General features: G+C 58.6%; 1 protein-coding gene across 6 annotated transcripts in view; it reads right to left on the reverse strand.

Annotated features, from left to right (window-relative positions):
* Positions 1–21,268, reverse strand: part of GTF2IRD1 (GTF2I repeat domain containing 1) — a 111,644-nt gene that overhangs the window by 59,890 nt on the left and 30,486 nt on the right. For 4 of the 6 annotated variants that reach the window (XM_029220890.1, XM_029220891.1, XM_029220888.1 and 1 more), the window contains exons 1-8: positions 16,927–17,230; positions 14,114–14,255; positions 11,091–11,246; positions 9,094–9,277; positions 7,964–8,274; positions 6,804–6,893; positions 5,302–5,385; positions 363–546 (exon numbers count right to left, since the gene is read on the reverse strand). In XM_029220890.1, the coding sequence (XP_029076723.1) occupies positions 363–546; positions 5,302–5,385; positions 6,804–6,893; positions 7,964–8,274; positions 9,094–9,277; positions 11,091–11,246; positions 14,114–14,255; positions 16,927–17,109 (1,334 nt within the window). In that variant the 5' untranslated portion in view covers positions 17,110–17,230. Of the gene's footprint in view, positions 1–362; positions 547–5,301; positions 5,386–6,803; positions 6,894–7,963; positions 8,275–9,093; positions 9,278–11,090; positions 11,247–14,113; positions 14,256–16,926; positions 17,231–21,268 lie in introns of those variants that run through there. The other 2 variants (XM_029220892.1, XM_029220893.1) reach the window with 2 other exon arrangements.

Raw genomic sequence — 21,268 nt, forward strand, 5'->3', positions numbered from 1 at the left:
AGGTGGACAAACTACCAGCAGGCAGGGTAGTCCGATGGGAGGTGCAGAAAGGGAGAGGCTGGCCCAGCCCCACCTGAGCTCAGGTGGGCTCCTCTCTGAAGTGAGGTAAGTACAAAGGCCTCAGGTCTTCTTTAGTGGCAGGAAAACACCTCTAAGAACTTAGCCAGCGCCTACTCGGGTCAGGCACTGTGCCTCCATTTTTCCATTCAATACTCAAAAGAGGCCAGAAGGAGGAGGCCACGTAGCTGTCAGGTTACAGAACCCCTTCGTTCCGCTCCTCCCCTGTTGCCTCCCCAGGGCCCTGCCTCGTGCCTGCTGTCGCCCCCTTGCCCAGCCCTGCCCCCCTGCCCCCCGCCTCCTACCTCTTAATGACAAAGTGGATGCTGTGCCGCTCCTCCAGGATCCGCTTCAGCTTGGGGACCCCGTAGGTGCAGGGGCGCTTGAAGGGGATCTTGTCCGGGATGCCCACGATCTCCACAGCCTCCGGGTCGCAGGCGATCTTCCTGTAGGGGACGGGGACCATGTGGTCCAGGCCCAGGGCTTCCGCTGGAAGGGCAACGGCAAGGCTGAACACGGGATGGAGGCTGCGGGACATGCAGGGCCCCAGGGCCTGGTCATCACCACCTCCCACCTCCCAGGCACCACTCTGGCCACTCAGCAGCCAGAGGGATCCTCCTGAAACACCAAATACATCACTACTCTCTTAAAAACTGCCCATAGGCTCCCCTCCCACTCAGCGATGGCCAAAGTCCTACAAGGCCCTACGTGACCAGGACCCCATCACCTCTGGCCTTATCTTTCACCCCTCTACTTGCTCACCCCGGTCTCTCTGGCCTCCTTGGTGCTTCCCTAACACGCCAAGCGCGCACTCATCCCAGGGCCTTTGCACCTGCTCTTCTGTCTACTCAGACACTCTTCTTCCAGATCACCATACTCTTCCCTCCCTCCCTCTCTCCATTCAAGCACCTGCTCAAAAGTCACTTCACCAGCCTAAAATAGCCCCCTCCGTCCCTCCCTAGCCCACCCTGCTTTGTTTTTCATCCCACATTTGTCATAACCTGACGTTACAAACATATTCACTGTGCGCTGGCTCACTGTCTGGAACCTGAACGGGGCAGGACAGGTAGTAGCTGCTTCCTGCATATTTGGGAGTGAATGAGCGGCTGAGGGAAGCTTCCAGGCTGGAGGTGGACTCTTGGCAAGATGCTCCCAGTTGTACAGGTGTGCCCTTTCCTCCAGGGAGGGGCCCAGCACTCTGCTCACTCGTCAGTGACAGGAGACACCGCTGGAAGCCGACAGCTTTGTCAACAGCAGTGTAGACAGAACCCGAGCTCAGGAAGTGGTTACTTGCTCTTTTCCTCCAAACCATTAGGTGCGGTCCTGTGCCATTTCAGTCACTCATACACCCCAGCTCCTCCTTTTCATTCATTCGCTCACCAAATACTTCTTGAGCACCTACTATGTGCTTGATGGTACTTTCATGGGGCCCCAAGGCCTGGGAGGCGAGCTGAGCTGGGTGTCCCCTTCACTCCTGCCTCTCCCAAGGGTCACTCCAACCTGTCCCAAGGGTTCCACGTCTCCTCACTGTTCCTCAGGCCCCTCCCCATCTGGCCTGGCTCCTGGGGCCACACCAGGATGTGTCTGTGTTCTGACAAGTGCCAGCCCACAGCCGGACCCCTGCAGTCATGCCAGGACAGGGGCAGGGCAGAGTCGCCTGCCTGTGGCCCTCCCTGGGGCACCGCCAAGATTGCTTTTCTGTTGATGTGGCCCAGGCCTGCGTTGGAGGCTTTGGCAGCCAGGTCTCACTGTGAAGTCACACTTAGCTCATCGTCTAATTAAACCCTCACCATCTCAGTAGCCGTCAAACCATCTCTTCCCCCGAACCCCAGCATCACCAGCCACCCCCCAGCCCCAGCACTTGAGCGATGGGCTCTTGGCTTCTTCAAGTCTACGTGAATCCACCTCCCCTCGGGTTCATCTGACTTGCTAGGCCTGTCTTTTCAGCCCAGGGCACAAAAGCTCCAGCCCGCCCAGGCTCCAGCTGCTGCCCACTTGGAAGAGGAGGATGGAGCCGCCACGCACAATCCTTAGACTCTGGTGTAATCTCAACCTCCCCCCGGGTGACAGAGACACTGAGGCTTCCTCAAGGCTGGGGCTCTCCCCATGTCTTTTCTGTTTCTTCTTCCCCCCTCTGCACCCCCAGCAACATCGCGGGCCCACTTGGCCCGGAGCTGGTAGCTGAAAGGGCGAACCAGGAGCAGGACCTGCTCGTCCTGGATCTGCAGGATTGTTCAGGCTGCCAGAAATCCCCACCCCTGCCACAGGAACCCCCAGTACTCATGGGGGCGGGGCGGCGAGCGCAGCTTGTCCCCAGGGCAGCGGAAGGGACAGCTCAGAGGGAGCTCTGGCCTGAGGAGGGGCAAGGTCTCAACCACCCCAAGCCCGACACTCCTCCTTGGATTTGGCCATGGTGGTGGGCCCAAGTGCCGACCTCTAGGAAAGGCTCAACATTCTGGAAACATCCAGCACTTACGACAGACTGGAAGACTGGCAGCTGTCATGTCCGCAATGGTGGGGCAGAACCCACCCAATGTGGACAGAGCCAGCCCTCCCCAGCTCCCCTCTCCCTACTCCCCGCCCTGCTCACACCTGTCTAGGGAGGGAGGGGAGAAACTTGGGTACAGACAGCCCCCTGTAGTACGGGGCCTCGCTCAGCCCCACCCCAACCAGGATGGCCCAGCCCACCAAGCCCACGTGACCAAGCCTCCCAGGCCCCAGGGTGGATCAAAGAACCCCTCCTCCATGAAGCCTCCCCTGACTCCCCAAGCCTATCAAGAAACCTCACCTTTCTCTGAGCCGTCCTCCCCTTCTGAGGGCCCCCACCCCTGCACGTTACTACATACTCGAACGTACTACCGTATACCACTGTGTGTACTGCAGACCCACCTTCTGCCACTTGCTGAAGCACCTTGAGACCAGAGTTGGTCTGAGTGCCTGGCACAAGGTAGGGGGCTCAAAACGCGATTAGAGGGACTTCCCTGGTGGCGCAGTGGTTAACAATCTGCCTGCCAATGCAGGGGACACGGGTTCGAGCCCTGGTCCGGGAAGATCCCACATGCTGCAGAGCAACTAAGCCTGTGTGCCACAACTACTGAGCCTGCGCTCTAGAGCCACAACTACTGAGCCCACGTGTCACAACTACTGAAGCCCGTGTGCCTAGAGCCTGTGCTCCGCAACAAGAGAAGCCACCACAGTGAGAAGTCCGTGCACCGCAAGGAAGAGTAGCCCCCGCTCGCCACAACTAGAGAAAGCCCGCGTGCAGCAACGAAGACCCAAGGCAGCCAAAAATAAATAAATTAAAAATAAAATTAAAGAAAGAAGACCCAACGCAGCCAAAAATAAATTAATTAATTTAAAAAAAACCCAAAAACACAATTAGAGGGTTGGAAACATCCCCCACTCCTGGGAGGGGACAGGGGCTGGAGGCTGAGCTCATCACCAATGGCCAATGGTTAAATCAATCACACCCACTTAATGCAACCTCTGTAAAAATTCTAACCGAAGGGGTTCAGAGAGCTTCCACGTGCCAGGAGGCTGGTGCACCCTAGGCTCCACGGGGACAGAAGCCCCTGTGCTCAAGACCCTTCCGGACCTTTCACCATGTACCTCTTCCTCTGTATCCTTTGTAATAAACAGGTCAAGAGAAGCAAAGTGTTTCCTCCCTCAGTTCTGTGAGCCATTATGGAAAACTGCCGAACCCGCGGAGGGGGGTCCTGGGAACACGGTGTGCAGCCAAATTGGATGGAAGTGTGGGTACCCTGGGGACCCACTACCTGTGACTGGCATCTGAAGTGGGGTGCTGCCTTGGGGCACTGAGCCCTTCACCTGGGGAGGGGTCTGGGTAACTCCGGGGAGTTAGGGTCAGAACTGAATCGAGTTGTAGGGCCCCCAGCTGGTGGCCACAGAGAACTAGAGGGTTGCGTGGCGTGGAAAACCCACACTCCTGCTGTCAGAAGTGTTGTGAGTAGAGAGAGAGGCTTTTTCGTAGCCAAGCAGGAGGGGAGGGAGGGCAGGGAGGGCAGGGAGGGCAGTGAAGCCCTACCCCGGCACGTCTGGTCTGCTCATGGTGAGAAAGCCAATGTTAGGTAGGGAGACTGGCCATCTCCAGGGCATCCAGCGAGCGTCCGTGGACTCCCAGGGCAGTGCTCTCCCCTGACCCGCACATGTAGGCGGCCCGGGACCCTCCTCTCTGTCCCTGCAGCTCTGTCCCTGCAGCTCTGCCCCTCCCCGCAGCGCCCTCCCTTGGTCCCATCGTGCAGAGGGGCTGCCCCAGAGAGGGGCTGCGCGATTCAAGTGGGGTTCAATGACATCACGCCTGCGTGATGAGTGATCTGTGGGTACCTGCATCATCTCCGCAGTGACTGAGAGCCACCCACCCTGGCCAGAGCCACGCTGCGTCTGACCATTGAGCGGGGCTTATAGACGGAGCGCAAAAGAGGCTGAGCGAATAAGTGAGAGTGAGCGAGGACTGCTGAGGGGACAAAGGAGACCAGGTGTGGGAGGGCACTCGGGGGTCCCAGGACCCAGAGCGGGAAGGGCTTACAGGTCTGTCTGGTCCAGCCCCTGCCGTCTAGCCAAAGAGTGGCCACACTTTGCACTTGGCTGAAGCTCTACCACATGGAGGGCACCCCTGCCCCAGTTACCACCTGTGTCTGCTGCCCAGAGTGCAGTGAGCCGACACGTGCTCTGAGCTCGGCTCTGTCCTGGGTGCTGGGGGCACAGAGGGGCCGGTGCTGTCCTGGCTTTCACGGGGACAGATACAGACAAGGTGCATCAAGTGTGCGACGTGGAACAGAGAGGAAACCATCAGAGCTTTAAGAGCTGAGTCTTGAAGAACAGGTAGGAGTCTGCCCGCAATACGTGCAAAGGGCACGCTGGGCAGGGGGCACGGCACGGGCAAAGGTGAGGAGGCAGGAGACAGGGTGGTGCGTGGGGGACTTGCAGGCACAAAAGGCCAACAGCCGTTTTCCCGGATGGTCGCCACCGCCCCCCCAAGCGGCCCGCCTCCCACAGGTGAGCCAAGGTCTGGGGCTTTGCCATCAGTCCCGCCCCCTGGAGAATCTGGAAGGGAAATATTGACACAATCACCCCCTACCCAGACAGGAGATGACATTTCCGTTGACGGCGCGTGGTGCCAGCATATGGCTCCCACCGTCATGTTGGGGAACACGAGTGATTGCCACATAATGAGATGCTCAGTGCGCTGCTGGGGCCACACCACGGGCCGCGCCGCCCACTCACCATATCTGCTGTTAAACAGGATCTGCACACACTCCCGGAGCGTGTTGATGTCCTCGGTTTCTTTTATGAAGGCGTCCCACTTCTCTATCAAAACACAGGAGGTACAAGTGAGGGCCCGACGGAGCAGGGACCCCATGGCTTGGCTGCCTCTTGCCTCTCTGTCCACCCCCATAGCAGTAGATATTGTTCAGGCTCAGCCAGTCCATCCTGGGCCTCTCCTGAGTCTTGACCTTGAAAACCTAACCCTCATGCTTTGTGCATCCGGGCTCTCACACAGCTTTGGCCCTGTTGGAGTCCCTCGAACCCTCAGCCCTGCTGGCCTCTCCCATAAAACCAAAGCCTCTGCTTCAATTTAATATTAATAACTAGAGCGATCATTTGGTTCATTAAAATTATAAAAGGAACATCTTTAATTTATTAAGTACTTATCTGTGCTAAGCACTTAATATGTATAATATCCTAGTTAATCCCTCAGGACAATGTGCGGAAATAGATATTATTCCCATTTTGCAGGTGGGAAAACTGAGGCTCAGAGAGGCTGAGTAACTTGCCTGAGATCACCCAGCTAGTATCTGGTGAGATTCTATCTCTGCTTGTATCTCTTGCCCACCACGGCCTCCCACAATGCCGTTCTGCCTGGACATCCAGGTCCCCTCCCTGCCTGGGATGCAGCTTGTTTGTGGCAGTGGTGGTCTCCATTCTGATCCCAGGAAACTAGGTTTCTTAAAGAACCTTTCACTGAAGGTGAGGCTGAGACCTCCACAAGGCAAAGTTGCTGGAAAGTCTCACTACATCCCTTTTTGGTACAAATGAATCCCAAACTTTCTGGTTCTCTGTACTGTGTGGTACTTTTAAAATCTGTCTACGTATTTTTTTGACCCTTGTTCCTTCATGAGGTGGAGTTTAATTCCTCTCTCTCCCTTGGGTATGAACTGGACCAAGTTCCTGACTTCTAATGGGTAGGATATGGCAGAAGTGACAGTGATTTCTGAGGCTGGGTCATAAAAGACGTGGTTCCTTCCTTACTCTCTCTCAGATCACTAGCTCCAAGAAACCAGTCGCCACGTTTTGAGGACACTTAAGCAGCCCTGAAGAGGCCCAGGTAGTAAGGAATAGGTATCCTGCCAAAAGCCACATGGGTGAGTTGGAAGTGGATCCTCCAGCCCCAATCGAGCCTTCAGATGATCACAGCCCCAGCTGACATCCTGAGAAATTCTGAGCCAAGACCACCCAGCTAAGCTGCTCCTGAATTCTCACCCACAGAAACCGTAAGGTATAAATGCTTGTCATTTTAAGCTACGTTTGGGGGCAATTTGGCATGCAGCAATATGTAACTATTATATATTGGCTTCACTCTGGTTTCACTCACAAGTCCCTTGTGCGGTGCCATTCCTCCTTTCTCTCACAAAGACCCAGTGGACACACATCCATTTCAGTAATAAGCACCACCCCAGTCCTGGATCCCCGCTCTGGTCAGGGTGCTGCCACGGGCACTGTCCTACCTGACTTGTCATGGACGATGGAGAAGAGGATGCGCTTAGAGGCATGGACGTTCTGAATGAGAGGACCGCCAGGCCCAGTGGGCTTCTGTCCTGGACAAGGGAGCGGAAAGGTACAGGTTCCAGGTGGGCCCCAAGAGGGGTTCCCCAGATCTGGCCTGAGTGCACGGGCTGGGGCTCTGGGGTAACAGTCTCCCCCACCAGGGAGAACCCAGGACTGAGCCCTGTGATCATGAACTCAAGGCAAGTTCCCTGACCAGAGGCCTGAGACATTCTTTAGCAGAGTGTGCTCTCCGAATGGCAGATCGGGGAGGGCAGGACGTCCCAGGTCACATTTTACAGACGGGGACACTTGTTTCAGGCATATAAGTCCCATCCCCCTGCTCAGCCCTCATGGCTGTGGAGGGGAGGGGGTGTCCTTTTTTCTCCTTCTCATAATAACAATAACAGTTAAGTATAACTTATAAGCACCTACTCTGTGCCAAGCACTGGACTCGGTGCTTTAATACAGAGGTTCTCGAACTTGAGCACCCGTCGGAAACACTTGGTGGACCCGTCAGTTTGCAGGCAGCTGGGGCTCACCCCGCCCCCAAAGTGCCAGATTCAGCAGGGCTGTGGCTGGGCCTGAGAATGTGCATTTCTAATGTGCTCTGTCATTTCATCACGGTAACAGCCCAGCGAGACAGGTACTATTGGCATCTCCCATTTTACAGATGAGGAAACTGAGGCTCAAAGAGGTAGAGATTTGCCCTGGGACACGTAGCCATTAAGTACAGGGGTCAGAATATGGACACAGGTCTTTCTCATGCCCAGCTGTTCCTTTTCTTATGCTTCCAGTACCCCTAATCCACACTGGGTGGAGGTAGTAGGTGCTCATTAAATGCACGTACCTGATTAGCATGTCTACTCTCTCCCTCCATAGACTCCCGTGGGAGTCCTTTCGGGCATCTCTTGGTCCCAGGCAAGGATACTGTTCACAGATGACTGGGCAGAGGCCCGGGGTCTGACTGAGTCCAAGCTACCACGCCTTCCGTCCCGTCCCAGCTCCTTGCTCCGACGTGCCCCCTGCAGCCCTGAGCACCCCGACCTGCCCTGGGAAGCTGCCCCTGCATGAGTGACCTCTGTCCCACCCCCCAGACGCGGGAGTCCCAGCAGCAGCTTACCACAGCAGTCTGGGAAGTCTTGGGCAGTGGGGGCCTTGGGCTCAGGCCCGGGCCGGCCGAGGCCCAGGTCACTGGAGGCAAGAGGGCAGGCGGGTGCCTCCTGCTTGAGCTCCCGCGCGGTGCGGTTGGCAAGGGCGGTGCTGTACAGGAAGCTGGCCACGGACGAGGAGGTGGCGGTTGGGGGCAGGTCCTGGGGTGGCCCCTTGGGGGCCTGGCCGTGCAGGCCACAGTCCCGAGACCCCTTGGCTATCAGGGAGATGCCATTCAACTCCACCAGGGCCTTCGAGTCCCGCCCGCCATCCTCGAGCGGCCTGGGTGAAGGAAAGGACACAAGACAGCTTCATCCACCTGTCCCACCAGGGGTATGTCTTCCCCGAGCCCTCCCTCTGCAGAACACGACAGCCCGTGAAGTATGCATGACCAGTCCCCATTTTACAGGTCGGGGTGCAGGCCCGGGTGGGGGTGTGACGTGCCCAGGCCCACACGGCTGGGCCACCCAAGGACCTGGGCCCTGCCCCGTGGCCTCTGTGTCCCCTCGCCACCAATCACATCCTTTCAGCTGCAGCTGATCGCCTCGCACCCCCTAACGCATCGCTCATGCACTGGCCGCGGTGCCCGAGCCCTGACGGGCCACGTTCAGCCCTCAGGCTGCTTCCTGGCTGCCCCAGAGATCGGTAGCCTCCCCGGCCCAGCCTCCATGACCTCGTGGCCCGTCAGTCCCTAATGGAGCCCTCGGCTGACAACCCAAGCAAGCACCCACGATGTGGCTTCCCGCCTCCATGCTTTTGCACGGGCTGTTCCTGATACCTGGAGTGCTACTGGTGCTATTTCTTCCCCAACCAAGCCTCTCTGCAACACAGAAGTCCCCCGGGGAAGACTTCCGTGACTCCACACCTGGCTCAGAGCATGCTCTGTGACTGAGTTTCTGCCTCACCTCTGCCATCGGACTGGGAGCTCTTACAACCAGGGTCCCCTGTGGGAGTCTGAAGTCCCCTGCCCTCGGGCAGGACAAGCGGCCACGAGCGGCTGAGCCCGCACGGAAGCAGGTCATCGCCCAGCCCGGCCCGGCCCGGCCCCCAGGGTCCAGCCACCAGGCCCCGGGCCGCTCCCAGGCGGGCTGCCTCACTCACCTCTTGAGCTTGAAGCGGATCCGGTGGCTGTGCTCCAGGATGGCCATGAGGGCCTTGGGGTCGTACTCGGCCGGCCTCCGGAAGGCCAGGCCCTCGGGCAGCCCCTGCACAGCCAGCAGCCCCGGCTCCCGGAGCAGCCTCTCGTAGGGCAGCGGCACCACGCTGGCCCGGCCCAGGGCCTCGCCTGTGGGAGGGGTCGAGGAGGGGGCCTAGTATGAGACGGCAGCCTGGCTGTGGTGAGCACGGGGCACTCCCCGGAGCTGGGGCCGCGCTGAGTGACACCCTGTGGTGCCGGATCCCCAGGAAACAGGACCCCAGAGGCCCCTTCACTGCAAACCTCCCACAGAATAAGTCCCTGCCGGCGGTGAGGGGGGCGGCAGGGGCTGTGGACAGGGGCCTGCGGCCTGCACCTGAGGGCTGGGGCTGCCCCATTGAGGGGGTTCCCCGCTTCCCCCGCCATTCTTCTCTCTGGGCATCTGAGTGGAGGGGAAAGCAGGCCCCGGGGCTGCGAGCAGCGGGTGAGGAGAGAGGGGTGAGGGAGAGAAACTGCAAGAAAACAGCCACAGGAAGGAAGGGAAAAGGAAAGCGAGGGAGAGGAGGGCAGGTAAGGAAGAGAGGAATGGAGAGGAAGCAGAAGAGAGAGGAGACAGGATGAGAAGCTGCTGAGCATGCGGGAAGGGGGGAGGGGAGGGAGGGCCGAGCGTCTGGGCTCACAGACATCTGCTGCCTCCCACCTGGAGCCAGAAGGAAGCCCCTCCCCTCATAATCACCTCTGATTCTGCCCGAGGCAGGCAAGGGGGGTCAGGGCAGAGTGAGCAGGGGCGTAGGGGGCTCTGGGCGTGAACCCTGCATCTGGCAAAAGCGTCTGCAGTGGCACAGCCAACCATGCGTGACAAGTCCTCCCATCCCCGGGGCCAGCATGCCCACCAGGGCCTCCGGGCCCCCTACCCCTCTTGGCCTCCTCCTGACATCTAGACAACAGCAGGAGTCCCCCCACCCCACCCCGACCTTTGCTCCACAGAACCAAAGGCTGCAGTAGGGAAAGGAATAAAGCAAATTAGAAATCATGGGGTGGGACCCTTAGGGATGGAAGGGACCCACATGAGGTCACCCAGGGAGTGTGAAGGTCACCACTGGGCCAGAGACTCTGCAACCTGACACTTCCCAAGGGAGACCAGGCCTGCCTGTCCCCTCCCCTCTTCCACCCCAAAGGTAGTACTTGGCTGGGCAGTTAGCCTTCACTCAGTCATTCAACAAACACCCTCTGAGAGCCCACTGTTGCTGGGCTCTGAAGTGCAGGCTAGGAACAGCAGAAAGAGCAGATACAGTCCCTGATCCTGGAGAGCAACTGGGCGAGTGAGGACACAGGGCATAGTGGGTGCCCAGAGGAGGCCTTAACCAAGCTCAGAGCTGGGGGCTTCCTGGAGCTGAGCCTTAGAGAGCAATGAGGCGTCCACCAGACAGAGGAGGGGAAGGTCGGCCCAAAGGTCACAGCAGGTGTGAAATGAAGCCAGAATGAGCAGGAGAATAGGAGGTGGGTCAGCATGGCTGGAGGGGGCTGGGGACGGGCCGTGGTAGGGTCTGATGCCACGCCCAGGGTGACAGGGAGCCCGAGTAGGCAGCGGAGGGAAGAGCTTTGTGGTCAGACTTGTGCTTTGGGAAGATGCCCTTGGTCACAGGGCAGGTGGGGACAGCAGGGAGCTGGGCTGGTGGCGAGGAGACAGGGCAAGCCTGGGGCCTCTTCGAGGCACGAGGGAGCAGTGAGCAGAGCCAGGGCAGGGGTGGTAGGGATGGTGGTTCAGGGAATGGGGCTGGGACAGCAGATCCACGCCTGGGGATGCAGAATGAGGGAGGGCTGGGGGTGGGGAGAGAAGGAACCCACGCCTTGAGGTTCCGCCCAGGGCCTGTAGTGGGGCAGGAGGGGGCCTCCTCCTCTGGGCAGGGCTGGGGGCTCCCACCCGCCTGGGGGCCCCAAATGGAATGAGGAAGGATCTTACTATAAAGAACATCAAACACCTCCTCTACCATCTTCCGCAGAAGGTACACGTCCGAGCCATGTTCCAGGGCAGACCGTGGGATGTTCCGGCTGCCACCCTCACCCCGAGGCACCTTCTTGGGGTGCTCTGCCTCCGGCTCCTTCCACGGGGGCCCTCCTGTGGGACACAGAGCACGCGGGGCCATGGTGAGTACTCATCACACCACCAGCCCAGTGAGCTGGGACGTCCCTGCCCTGTGCTAAGCCCTGTAGCTGGGCACCCAACACGGAGTGCAAGTGGATGAATGAAGGAAGAATAAATGGGTGAGTAAGGCCTGCCCCAACCGCCCTGCCTAGGGCCAGGGCTGCTTACCTCAGGGTTCCCAGTGCCCAGCAGAGGGCATTCATCCCTGCTCACCTCTAACTCACTGTGTGACCTTATGCAAGTCCCTTCCCTCTCTGGGCCTCAGTCTGTGAGCTCTCATGAGAGACCAGATGGGCTGGCTCAGAACTGGGGTTCAACGAATGTCTGTTCCATCACTTATTTCTTTTTTCTTTTCTTTTTTAAAAATATTTATTTATTTATTATTTATTTGTTTTGGCTGTGCCGGGTCTTAGTTGCAGCACACAGGCTCTTTAGTTGCGGCATGTGGACTCTTAGTTGCGGCATGCAGACTTCTTAGTTGCGGCATGCATGCGGGATCTAGTTCCCCAAACAAGGGATCGAACCCGGGCCCCCCGCACTGGGAGCATGGAGTCTTAGCCACTGGACCACCAGGGAAGTCCCCCATCACCTATTTCTGAATTAACCAGTTGAGGCCCTAGTTTTCTGCTCTGCCAAATGGGGAGACAATGGGGACCCCACCAAGAGGCTGAGGGTCTGGGAAGAGGCAGGTTCATGCCAGGCTGGGCCAGGGTGGGGGCCTGGGAGTGTCCGTGGATCCCTGGGTTGGGAAGATGCTAGGCACTGCACTGGAAAGGGGATGAGAAGAGGGCTTGGGGGCGCCCCTCCCAGCTTGGAGTGTGCTCTCCTCTGGGACCTGAGAAGCTTGAAATAGACCAGCCAAGTTCCCGGTGCTATAAATAGCAGCCGTGCCTGGCTCTGGGAAGCCAGGTGCACCTTCCCCAGGCCCCAGTCTGGCTCCCAGCCTGGCCATCTAGGGCCTCAGGACCCTGCCACTGCCCACCCTACACCGGTCCAGCCCCCTGCCCAACCTTGGAGAGGGTACAGGTTTTGAGGGCCGGGTGGGAGAGGGGGCTGGCTGGGGAAGTGGCTGGACCCCAGTAACGATACGCCCCAGCACGGTGTGTGTGTGTGGCGGGGGGACAGCCTTCCCAGAAATGGCTGATCCCAGGGTCCAGGCCCAGGCCGGGGTCGGGTGATGGAAATGCTGATAACGGTGCGAAAAACAACAGATGGTGTTTAGTGAGTGCAAACTAAGTGCCAGGCATCGTTCTAAGTGCTCGCTGCGTATTAACTCGTTTAACCCTCAGGTCGACCCAGGACAGGGTAGCACTGTCCTCCCCTTTCACAGGTGAAGAGGCTGAGGTCCAGCAGGCAGCAGCTGGCAGAGCCAGGATGTGGCCCCAGGGGTCTGCCTCTAGGGCCTGCTCTTAACCCCAAGGTCTCTGAGTCCCAACTTCTGGGCTAGAATGCCCGCCCAGGCTCTAACGTCATAGGAGTTAATCCACCACGAAGGGGAAGCCGAGCTGCCTCGGGAGCTCCCCGCCGAGCTGGGGCGTAGGCGTGGATGGAAGTTCAGGGCACAGGAAGCTGCGAGGGGTGGGGGGCAGTCAGGCATGGGCGCTGGGGCGGAGGTGCACCGATGGGGCCAGGGGCAGGAGGGATGTCAGTCTGGAGGCTGGGGAGGCGTCTGCCAGGCAGAGGGGAGGAGCGAGGGCCTTCCAGGTGGGGAACAGCAGGGACAAAAGGCAGTGGTGAGCAGGGACACACAGAGCCGGGGAACGTGTACTTTAGCACAGTGCAGCCTGGTGAGCTCCAGGGATGCTGGGAGGAGAGAGTGCAGAGGCCGGGGCTGCTTATGAGGGGCCCTGACGGCCTAGGGAGCATTGAAGAGTCGGGGGCTTCGGAACGACCCCTCTGCCTCGGGGGTCCCAGCTCACAGCTCTGAGTGCTGGTGCTGGTTTCTTCTGGGAGCAACCAGGACCCTTTGGCAGGGGTCCCGGGGGTGCCCATGCTGCATCCCTCGTTTTTCTTTTTTTGGCTGCGCCACGTAGCATGTGGGATCTTAGTTCCCCAACCAGGGCTTGAACCCGCGTCCCCTGCATTGGAAGCGCGGAGTCTTAATCACCGGACCTCCAGGGAAGTCCCTGCATCCCCCCTGTTTTGAAGGGGTGCAGCCGAAAGAGCAAACTCCACCTCCATCACTCATCATGTGTGTGTCCCCTATGGTTACACTCACTGCACCTCATTTTCTCATTTGTAAACCGGTGATGACTGTTTCCCGAGCCTGCTGGGAACAGTAAACAGCACCAGCACGTGGTCCAGCCCGTGGCTCTATTTATCACATCATCCCTAACTGCTCCCGTTTCTAGAGCATTTCCTACGTGCTGGACAAGTCCTCAGTCACTTCATCCCCACGGGCCACCAGGAGGCGGCTCCAAGATTCTGCTACTGTAACAGGGTCAATGCCAGCCTCTGACGTCAGGATAAGTGAGTTCGTGCTTAAAGGGTGTGGCACACAACAGGCGCTCAGTAAGTATTAGCTGAGCACGTGCACTGGGTCCCTGCATCAGGGCCGCACAGGAACTGGGCCACAGTGTCCCCTTCGTCCACGAGCACATGGAGGCAGCTGGGTCTGGCCTGCCCAGAGTCTCTATCGGCCGAGGGGCTGCTGTGTGACTCCAACGAAAACTGTGGCCGCCCCTGATAACGCCACATTGGGAAGCTTGCAGCAGCCCCTCCTGCCCAGTGTCTCCTCCCACACAGGGCCACCCGGTGTTGCTCCAGGGACCCAGCAACGCGCCAGAGCTCCTCCCCTCAGGGACAGTGGGGACTGGCCCTCTGGAGCCCCGAGTACTCACGGCAGAACCTGAGGAAGTCTGATTGCAGCTCCTTGCGGGCGTTTAGGAACATCCTCCCCTTCTCGGTGCCGACTACGAAGGCGCTCTCATCATGCACAGCGACACAGGCCACTTCTGCGTTCAGCTTGGAGAGCGCTGAGCACTGCCGGGGGAGCAGGGATGTAAGCTGGGGGAAGGATCCCCCACTCTGGACACCGCCAGTGCCAGCTTTGGGGGGTGGGAGGTGAGCTCCCAGCTGCCCGAGATCCCACCAGCAGCTCCAGGGAGAGGTCACCGTCCCAACGTTCTGGGTCTTAGACTGCAGTGGGAATGAACGAACGACACCCACAGAGCTTGGCCAAGGTCAGGGGAAGAAGACAAGGTTACAGGGGCTGGAGGAGGACGTGGCCTGTGCCCCTTCCTCCTCCTTGCTCTGGGGTGGGCTTCCTGCCTCGGGCCTGGCCCCAGCCTCAGGAATGATCCTGTCCTGGGCTCTCTCCAAGTCCTGGATGAGGAGGTGGGAAGGGTCCCAGGAGAACCAAGGCACAGACAGATCCAGGCTTCAATCCTGCATCAGCCTCTTCCTGCAAGTCACGCCCTTCTCTGGGCCCCAATTTCCAAATGTGTAGAATGCGGACAAGCAGCCCAGCTCCCAGAGTTGTAATGGGCTTGTTGTGGGGATTCAATGGGGCCCGGTTGGTGGGAAAGAGTCTCTAAACCGGGGCATCCCGTGTGGGTATGAGGCAAAGAGGTTCTTTTTGCAGCCCCAGAGTTGAGATTGGCAGGCCTACTGCACAGGAAGCCCTAACACAGGGGGCCCTGCAACCAAGACCACCAGCATCTCAGGCCTACTTCACTGGGAAAACCCTGCCTGCAAAGCTCGTGGCATACGGTCGGTGCCTGATAAATGCTGGTTTTTATCTGAGTTAGCGCTCTGCAGACAGTCGGGGAGCCTGGCTTCTAATCGCAGTTCCACTGCTGTGTGATCTAGGACAGGTTCTACAACCTCTCTGAGCCGTGATCATGCCTTTAGTGTCAGCTCCGGCTTGGAGTCGCTCTGGTGAGGAAGCTGGGGACATCTCAGGGCCAGCAGGACTGTCCCCCGGGAGCTCCTGGGGGCAGGGATGGTGTTCATTTCCGGCTCTCTAAGATGAAAACCAAACCCCACTGCTCCCTTGCCCTGTGGCAACACTGTATAACAAAGACGATAAACGGATTCAACCGTTTCCAAGGAGTGGCCAGCAGAGCTGGAGGAGAGCCTTCCCTGCGCTGCACGGTCACTTCTCAGCTGAAGAAGCTGAGGCCACCGCAGGGAGTAGACTCACCCACAGGCACAGAGAATGGGGGTCAGGAGGAAATGCCTGGAAAAGGGTCTGAGACTGGGCGGGAGGAGGTGATGAACGAACAGCACTTTGGCCCCAATCTTCCTGCAGGCCGCCTGAGAACCTGGCCCCAGGCCCGCTGGGTGCCGGCGTTAGGTCACTGCCAAGTAAGTGCCGCTGTCACCCACAAGGTCCCTCAGGAAACCTGTAAAGGCCTTGTCGCAGGGCGGGGGGAGCCTGTCTTGTTCATGCCACCAGGACAGCTACAGGGTCACTGGCTCTTCCAAGGAGCCTCTGAAAGACCCTTTAGACCAGCACTGGACCCTGGAATTTCTGCAATGATGAAAATGTTCTATTTCTACACTGTCTGATACCACAGCCACTAGCCACATGTGGCCCCTGAACTCTTGAAATGAAGCTAGTGTGATGGAGTAACTGAATTGTTTAATTTTCACAAATTACAATTAAAATATCGACTGTCACATGTGGCTAGTGGCTGTGGCATTGGCCATCGCTGCCTGTGTCAACTGTACCTCCACCACCACATCAAGCTGACATTGCTACCGGCACAGGGCTGAGCTCCTGGGGCCCCCCCTCCTCATGAAGGCCACTCTGTACAGGGGAGGGGTCAAACCCAGCTGGCCTTCCCAGGGGTGTCTACCACCTCTGCCCCAAATACCACCTAAGCAGCCCTTGAGCTGCCTGCAGCTGGAATAGCCTGGAGGGAGGCCCTTTGTCCTTGGGAAACTGTAGACTTTGCCCCTGGGAGCCCACTTTAAAAACTGATCATGCTCTGTGACATCAGGCAAAGTACTGCCCTCTCTGAAGTTCAACTTCACTGAACCAAAATGCAGGGGGTGCAGCTACCTGATGCCAGACAGATTTTTTTTTTTTTTTTTAAGACACCTGCCTACCCTCTATCACAGAACTTGCCCCAGGAAAAGTCTACAGGAAAATGACATTATTGTTTTCTCTCTCCCTCTCTCTTTTTTTTCTTTTGGCTGAGCCGTGCAGCTTGTGGGATCTTAGTTCCCCTACTGGGGATCAAACCCGGGCCCTTGGCAGTGAAAGCTCTGAGTCCTAACCGCTAGACCGCCAGGGAATTCCCTATTATTTTCTCATTTGGGATAAACTGCCATAGGTTTAGGTATGGAGGCAAGGGTGTCAGAGGAGTGATGCAGTTACAGCCCTGGCTTTAAGAACGGGGGTGACAGTTTCTAATGAATCACTGTGACGCATTACCCTCCAGGTGACCTGCTGGGAGGGAGACTTGTGACCATCCCAGGGATGGGACTTCAACTGTAAGAGGTGACGCAACGAAGATGGGGTGAGGGGGCGAGGGCTGGAGTTCCACACACTTGACCTCACTTAAGCCTCCCACCCCCGGCGTCGGCAGACAGGCCTTGTAGCAGACGGGGGCTCTGAGGCTCAGGTCGGCGAGGGCTCCTGTGAGCAGCAGAGGTTACAAAGGCTGGCTGCCCCACTCCTCCAGGGGCGAGCAGGGGCACTCACCATGGAATCTAAGGCAGACACGAGGCTGGTGATGATCTCGTCTTTGCGGGCGATGGCGGAGTTCCAGCGGTCAGGCCCACAGCCGTTTGTGGGGACGTCGCAGCGCTTTCCCAGCAAGGCCATGGTCGCCTGGATGGAGGAAGGGAAGAGGCGGAGGTGGCCGTGGGCCATAGGGCGTGGCATGCCACCACTAACCCGCCAGGCCCCGGGGATCCCCAAGGCCACCTCAACTTCCCAGGTGGGACAAATCAAGAGCTGGCCTTTTCTCCACCTAAGGGTCTTACATGCATGATGGGGTTTGAGCTCTGACAGGCCTGGACCCACAGCAGCCTGCACGCGGCCCGTACAGGTGTGGGAACAGACAGCAGGATAACGGAGGCGGGTGCCTCAGGGCACGTCTCCCGAGTCTGCACCCCCAGAGTCAAAGCCACAAGCAGTGTGCCCGGCAGGCCCTAAATGCCAACTCTGCCTACGCACACCCCTCTGGCCATGGCCCTCCCTTGCCCACACACCCTCCACGGCTCCCTGCTGCCCACATTAGCTCCTGACTCCTCAGCTTGGTATTCAAGGGTCTAGACTCTTGTCCCTCGCCTCAACTCCTCCTTATGCCCCATGCTCTAGGCACTCTATGTGTCACCACCCTCCAAACACACGGACATCCTTCACGGCTCCTCAGCTGTCAGCAGTTCTGTTCTCCCTGAGTGCCCTCCCTGGCCCCTTTGGCATCTACTGACTGCCCCCTTAGCTTTTTTTTTTTTTGCGGTACGCGGGCCTCTCACTGTCGTGGCCTCTCCCGTTGCGGAGCACAGGTTCCGGATACGCAGGCTCAGCGGCCATGGCTCGCGGGCCCAGCCGCTCCGCGGCACGTGGGATCTTCCCGGACCGGGGCACGAACCCGCGTCCCCTGCATCGGCAGGCGGACTCTCAACCACTGCGCCACCAGGGAAGCCCTGCCCCCTTAGCTTTTAATTGTCACCTCTGCTGGGAAGGTGCCCTGGATTGCCCCACCTCCGGCCCCTTCCTGCCCAGGCTGGTCAGGTGTCCCTGGCCTCCCACCTGTCCCCGAGTCCCCCCATCACAGCTGTGTGTCAAGTCACATGCTCCCCGGGGGAAGGCCGCCACCCCAAGGCCGTGGAACTTTGGTCTACTTCCTGGCTTCCAGGACTGAATCTCAGAGGTGCAGAGAGATACCACAGGGCAGAGGCCCCTTCACCTCAGGTGAGGTTTCCCCAACACAGGACGTTGCCCCTCGTCATGAGGTTCCCGGAGGACAGAGCTGTATCCTCCCCCCTTGCTGAGGCGCCCTCAGATCAGGGCGTCATATCGGGGCTACAGCAGGCAGGGAACAAGTCTGCTGGCCCTGTATTACCCAGCCGGGCCTGGGCCCCACTAGATACAAAGGTCAGCCTCCCTCGGTCCCCGATCCATCCTGCCCCTCCCTTTCCTGACCCAGGAATCAGGTCCAGGGGGCCCCCCCACAGGATGCCCCAGTGCCAGCATTTTCCTGTGGGGCAGCTGTCCCCTCGCCAATCCAAGCAAAGGAGAAGGTAGAGGGCAGAGGCAGGAACGCTCAGTTTCCCTCCCCGGGCTCAGACCTTCTAGTGCTCTGTGCAAGGGCCCCAGGTGGCCAGTTCAGGGGTGGGATCAGGGAATAGAGCTGCAGGCATCAGAGGGAGCCTGTGAGTCCTGCCCTCTCTGCTTCTTGGGGGTAAAGGAGTCTGTGCATGTAACTGGGGTTGGGGGTCAGAGGTCCTGGGTAGGTGATGGCTGGGCCTGGCACCTAATATAGTGCCAAGTCCATAGTGTCTTCTGCCCCCTGGACTGTAAGCTCTATGAGGTCAGGGACTGGTCTGCCAATCACTGCTGCACCCCCAGTGCCAGTGTCCAGCTCAGTGTAGTCCAAACCACAGACTGTAGCCTTTTAGTGGGTTGTAAAATCGATGACACGGAACAGCAATCAGAGCACGTCACACATAACAAGGTGAGATGCATCCAATGACAGAGACGGAAACATTCAAAGGAATTAGGGATGCAGCAGAGCTTGGCTCTGGACTCTGTCCTGGCCCAAGTTGGCTACTTGGCTGTAGATAAATACTGATTTTAATAACAGGCCAGGGACTTCCCTGGTGGTGCAGGGGTTAAGAATCTGCCTGCCAATGCAGGGGACACGAGTTCGAGCCCTAGTCTGGGAAGATCCCCCATGCCGTGGAGCAACTAAGCCCGCGAGCCACAACAACTGAGCCCGTGTGCTGCAGCTACTGAAGCCCGCGCGCCTAGAGCCCATGCTCCACAATAAGAGAAGCCACCACAACGAGAAGCCTGCGTACCACAACGGAGAGTAGCCCCCGCTCGCCGCAACTAGAGAAAAGCCGGCGCACAGCAACGAAGACCCAACACAGCCAAAAATAAATAAAATAAAATAAATTAAAACAAAACAAAACAAACAAACAAATAACTGGCCAGGTCAGCAGTTGGCCAAAATGTGTATGGGTTCACTTTGAAATGTTTATAAAATGTATTTCTTCTCCTAGGTTGCCTTATTTATTTATTTATTTTTGGCCGTGCTGCACGCATGTGGGATCTTAGTTCCCCGACCAGGGATCCGAACCTGTGATCCCTGCAGTGGAAGCATGGAGCCCTAACCACTGGACCACCAGGGAAGTCCCGGTTGCCTTATTTTTAATAAAAGCTCGAAACCCACGTTATTAAGGGATGCTGAGGGTATGAAAGGCCCCGATGGGACCTGCTAATGGACCAAGCATCAGCCAGGGGCCTTCTGTGGCACGAAGCCCAATCGCAGGTCTGTTGCACGGCCAGCTGAGAGGTTTGCCTGCCTGGGGCGCGTGAAGTCTTGCCTCCTCCCCTCAGCTGCCCCCTGCCCCCCAGTCCCTTGAGCCACTTCCAGAAAGGCCTCAGGCTGCCAGCCTCCCAGCTGCTGGAGCCCAAATCGAATCAGGGCAAAGCAGGAGGCACCAGACAGCGCGCCAGCCCTGGCCTCCGGTCGCCCCAGACGGCTGCTGGCTCCTTCCGGCAAAGGTCCTAATCCATTTAGAAAGGAGCCAGGGACTCAGGGACGGAGGAGGAGGGGGCCGGGCTGTGGGCCATCCCCTGACTTCTAGTCCGTCTGGGCTCCCAGGACGCTCTGTCTGGAGCCGGAACCCAAGGAGGCCGAGCCCTAGGCAGCTGGGTGAGTTTGGGTAGGAGGGCAGAAGATCCTCCCGGGCCTTGGAGAGAGGGGCAGGCTCCCGTGGCTGGAGCGGCTGTGGGTAGAACAGGGGGACCAGAGCGCTGGGCTGGGAGCCACGAGCCGTGAACCACGCACACAGTGAGACCCAGGCCTGAGGCTGCCAGGACCACATTGGACCAACCACCTAACCCCCCCGTTTTCTCATTTGTAAGGTGGGGCTACTTCTAATCTGAAAACGAGGGAGAAGACAACCACCCAATGAAACCAACAAACGACACAGAACAGAGCACGAAGTATGCTAGTTAACCAGGAGGCAAGTGCCCAAAAAACGAACAGGACAAAGTCCCCAGAGGGAGTGGATGGCAAGAACAGAGGCCACTGCCTGAGCCGTCACACACGCCACACACCAGCAAGCGAGGACAAGGGGCCGGGCGAGGCTGGAGGCAGCTAAGGTCTGCTCTGTGTCACCTGAGAGAGGATATCAGAAGTGACATCCTGGGTGATGGGTGGCTGGCTCCTGACCTGAGGCACGAGTGGCCAGGAAGCCCTCAGTGACAAGGGACTTCCACCCACCCCTGGGTTCCTGGCGGGGTAAGGTCTACGAGGGCCGAAAGGCAGCAGGGAGCTGTGAGCATCCCTCCCCAAACCCTTCTCCCAGGGCTGCCAAGGGCCACACACCTGGCTTCCCCCCCACCTCCCGGCCACGTCCCTCCTGGCACTGACCGCTGACCGCTGGAGGGTCCTGGGCTCTCTTCTCATCCCCATCCCACTCCCTCCCTCGCTGCGAGGCAATCTCGCGGCTTACATGTCACCTGTATGCTGGGGACTCTCCATTTCTCTCTCCCCTCCCCCATCTCCTGAGATGCTACCTCCTCCCCGTCTCCTGTTCAACGTCTAACAAGCAACCCAAACGGAACACGGCCCGCGTTTCCCGCTCAGATCCGCTCCTCTCCTGCCATCAGCTCAGATGCAGGCTGACACTGAAGCCTCACCCCCGGCTCTCTTCTGCCATGTCCCTGAAACAATCCAGGGAGAGTCCTGCGAGCTCGGCTCCAGGATGCACCCAGGTCTGCCCACTTCTCACCACCTCCCCGTCCAGGCCACCATCCCCGCTCACCCACGTGGGGACAGTGGCTCCCCACTGTAGCCTCCCTG

This window comes from Monodon monoceros, unplaced genomic scaffold, assembly GCF_005190385.1.
Source record: "Monodon monoceros isolate NGI ecotype Baffin Bay Population unplaced genomic scaffold, NGI_Narwhal_1 Super_Scaffold_13, whole genome shotgun sequence".
Classification (NCBI taxonomy): domain Eukaryota; kingdom Metazoa; phylum Chordata; class Mammalia; order Artiodactyla; family Monodontidae; genus Monodon; species Monodon monoceros.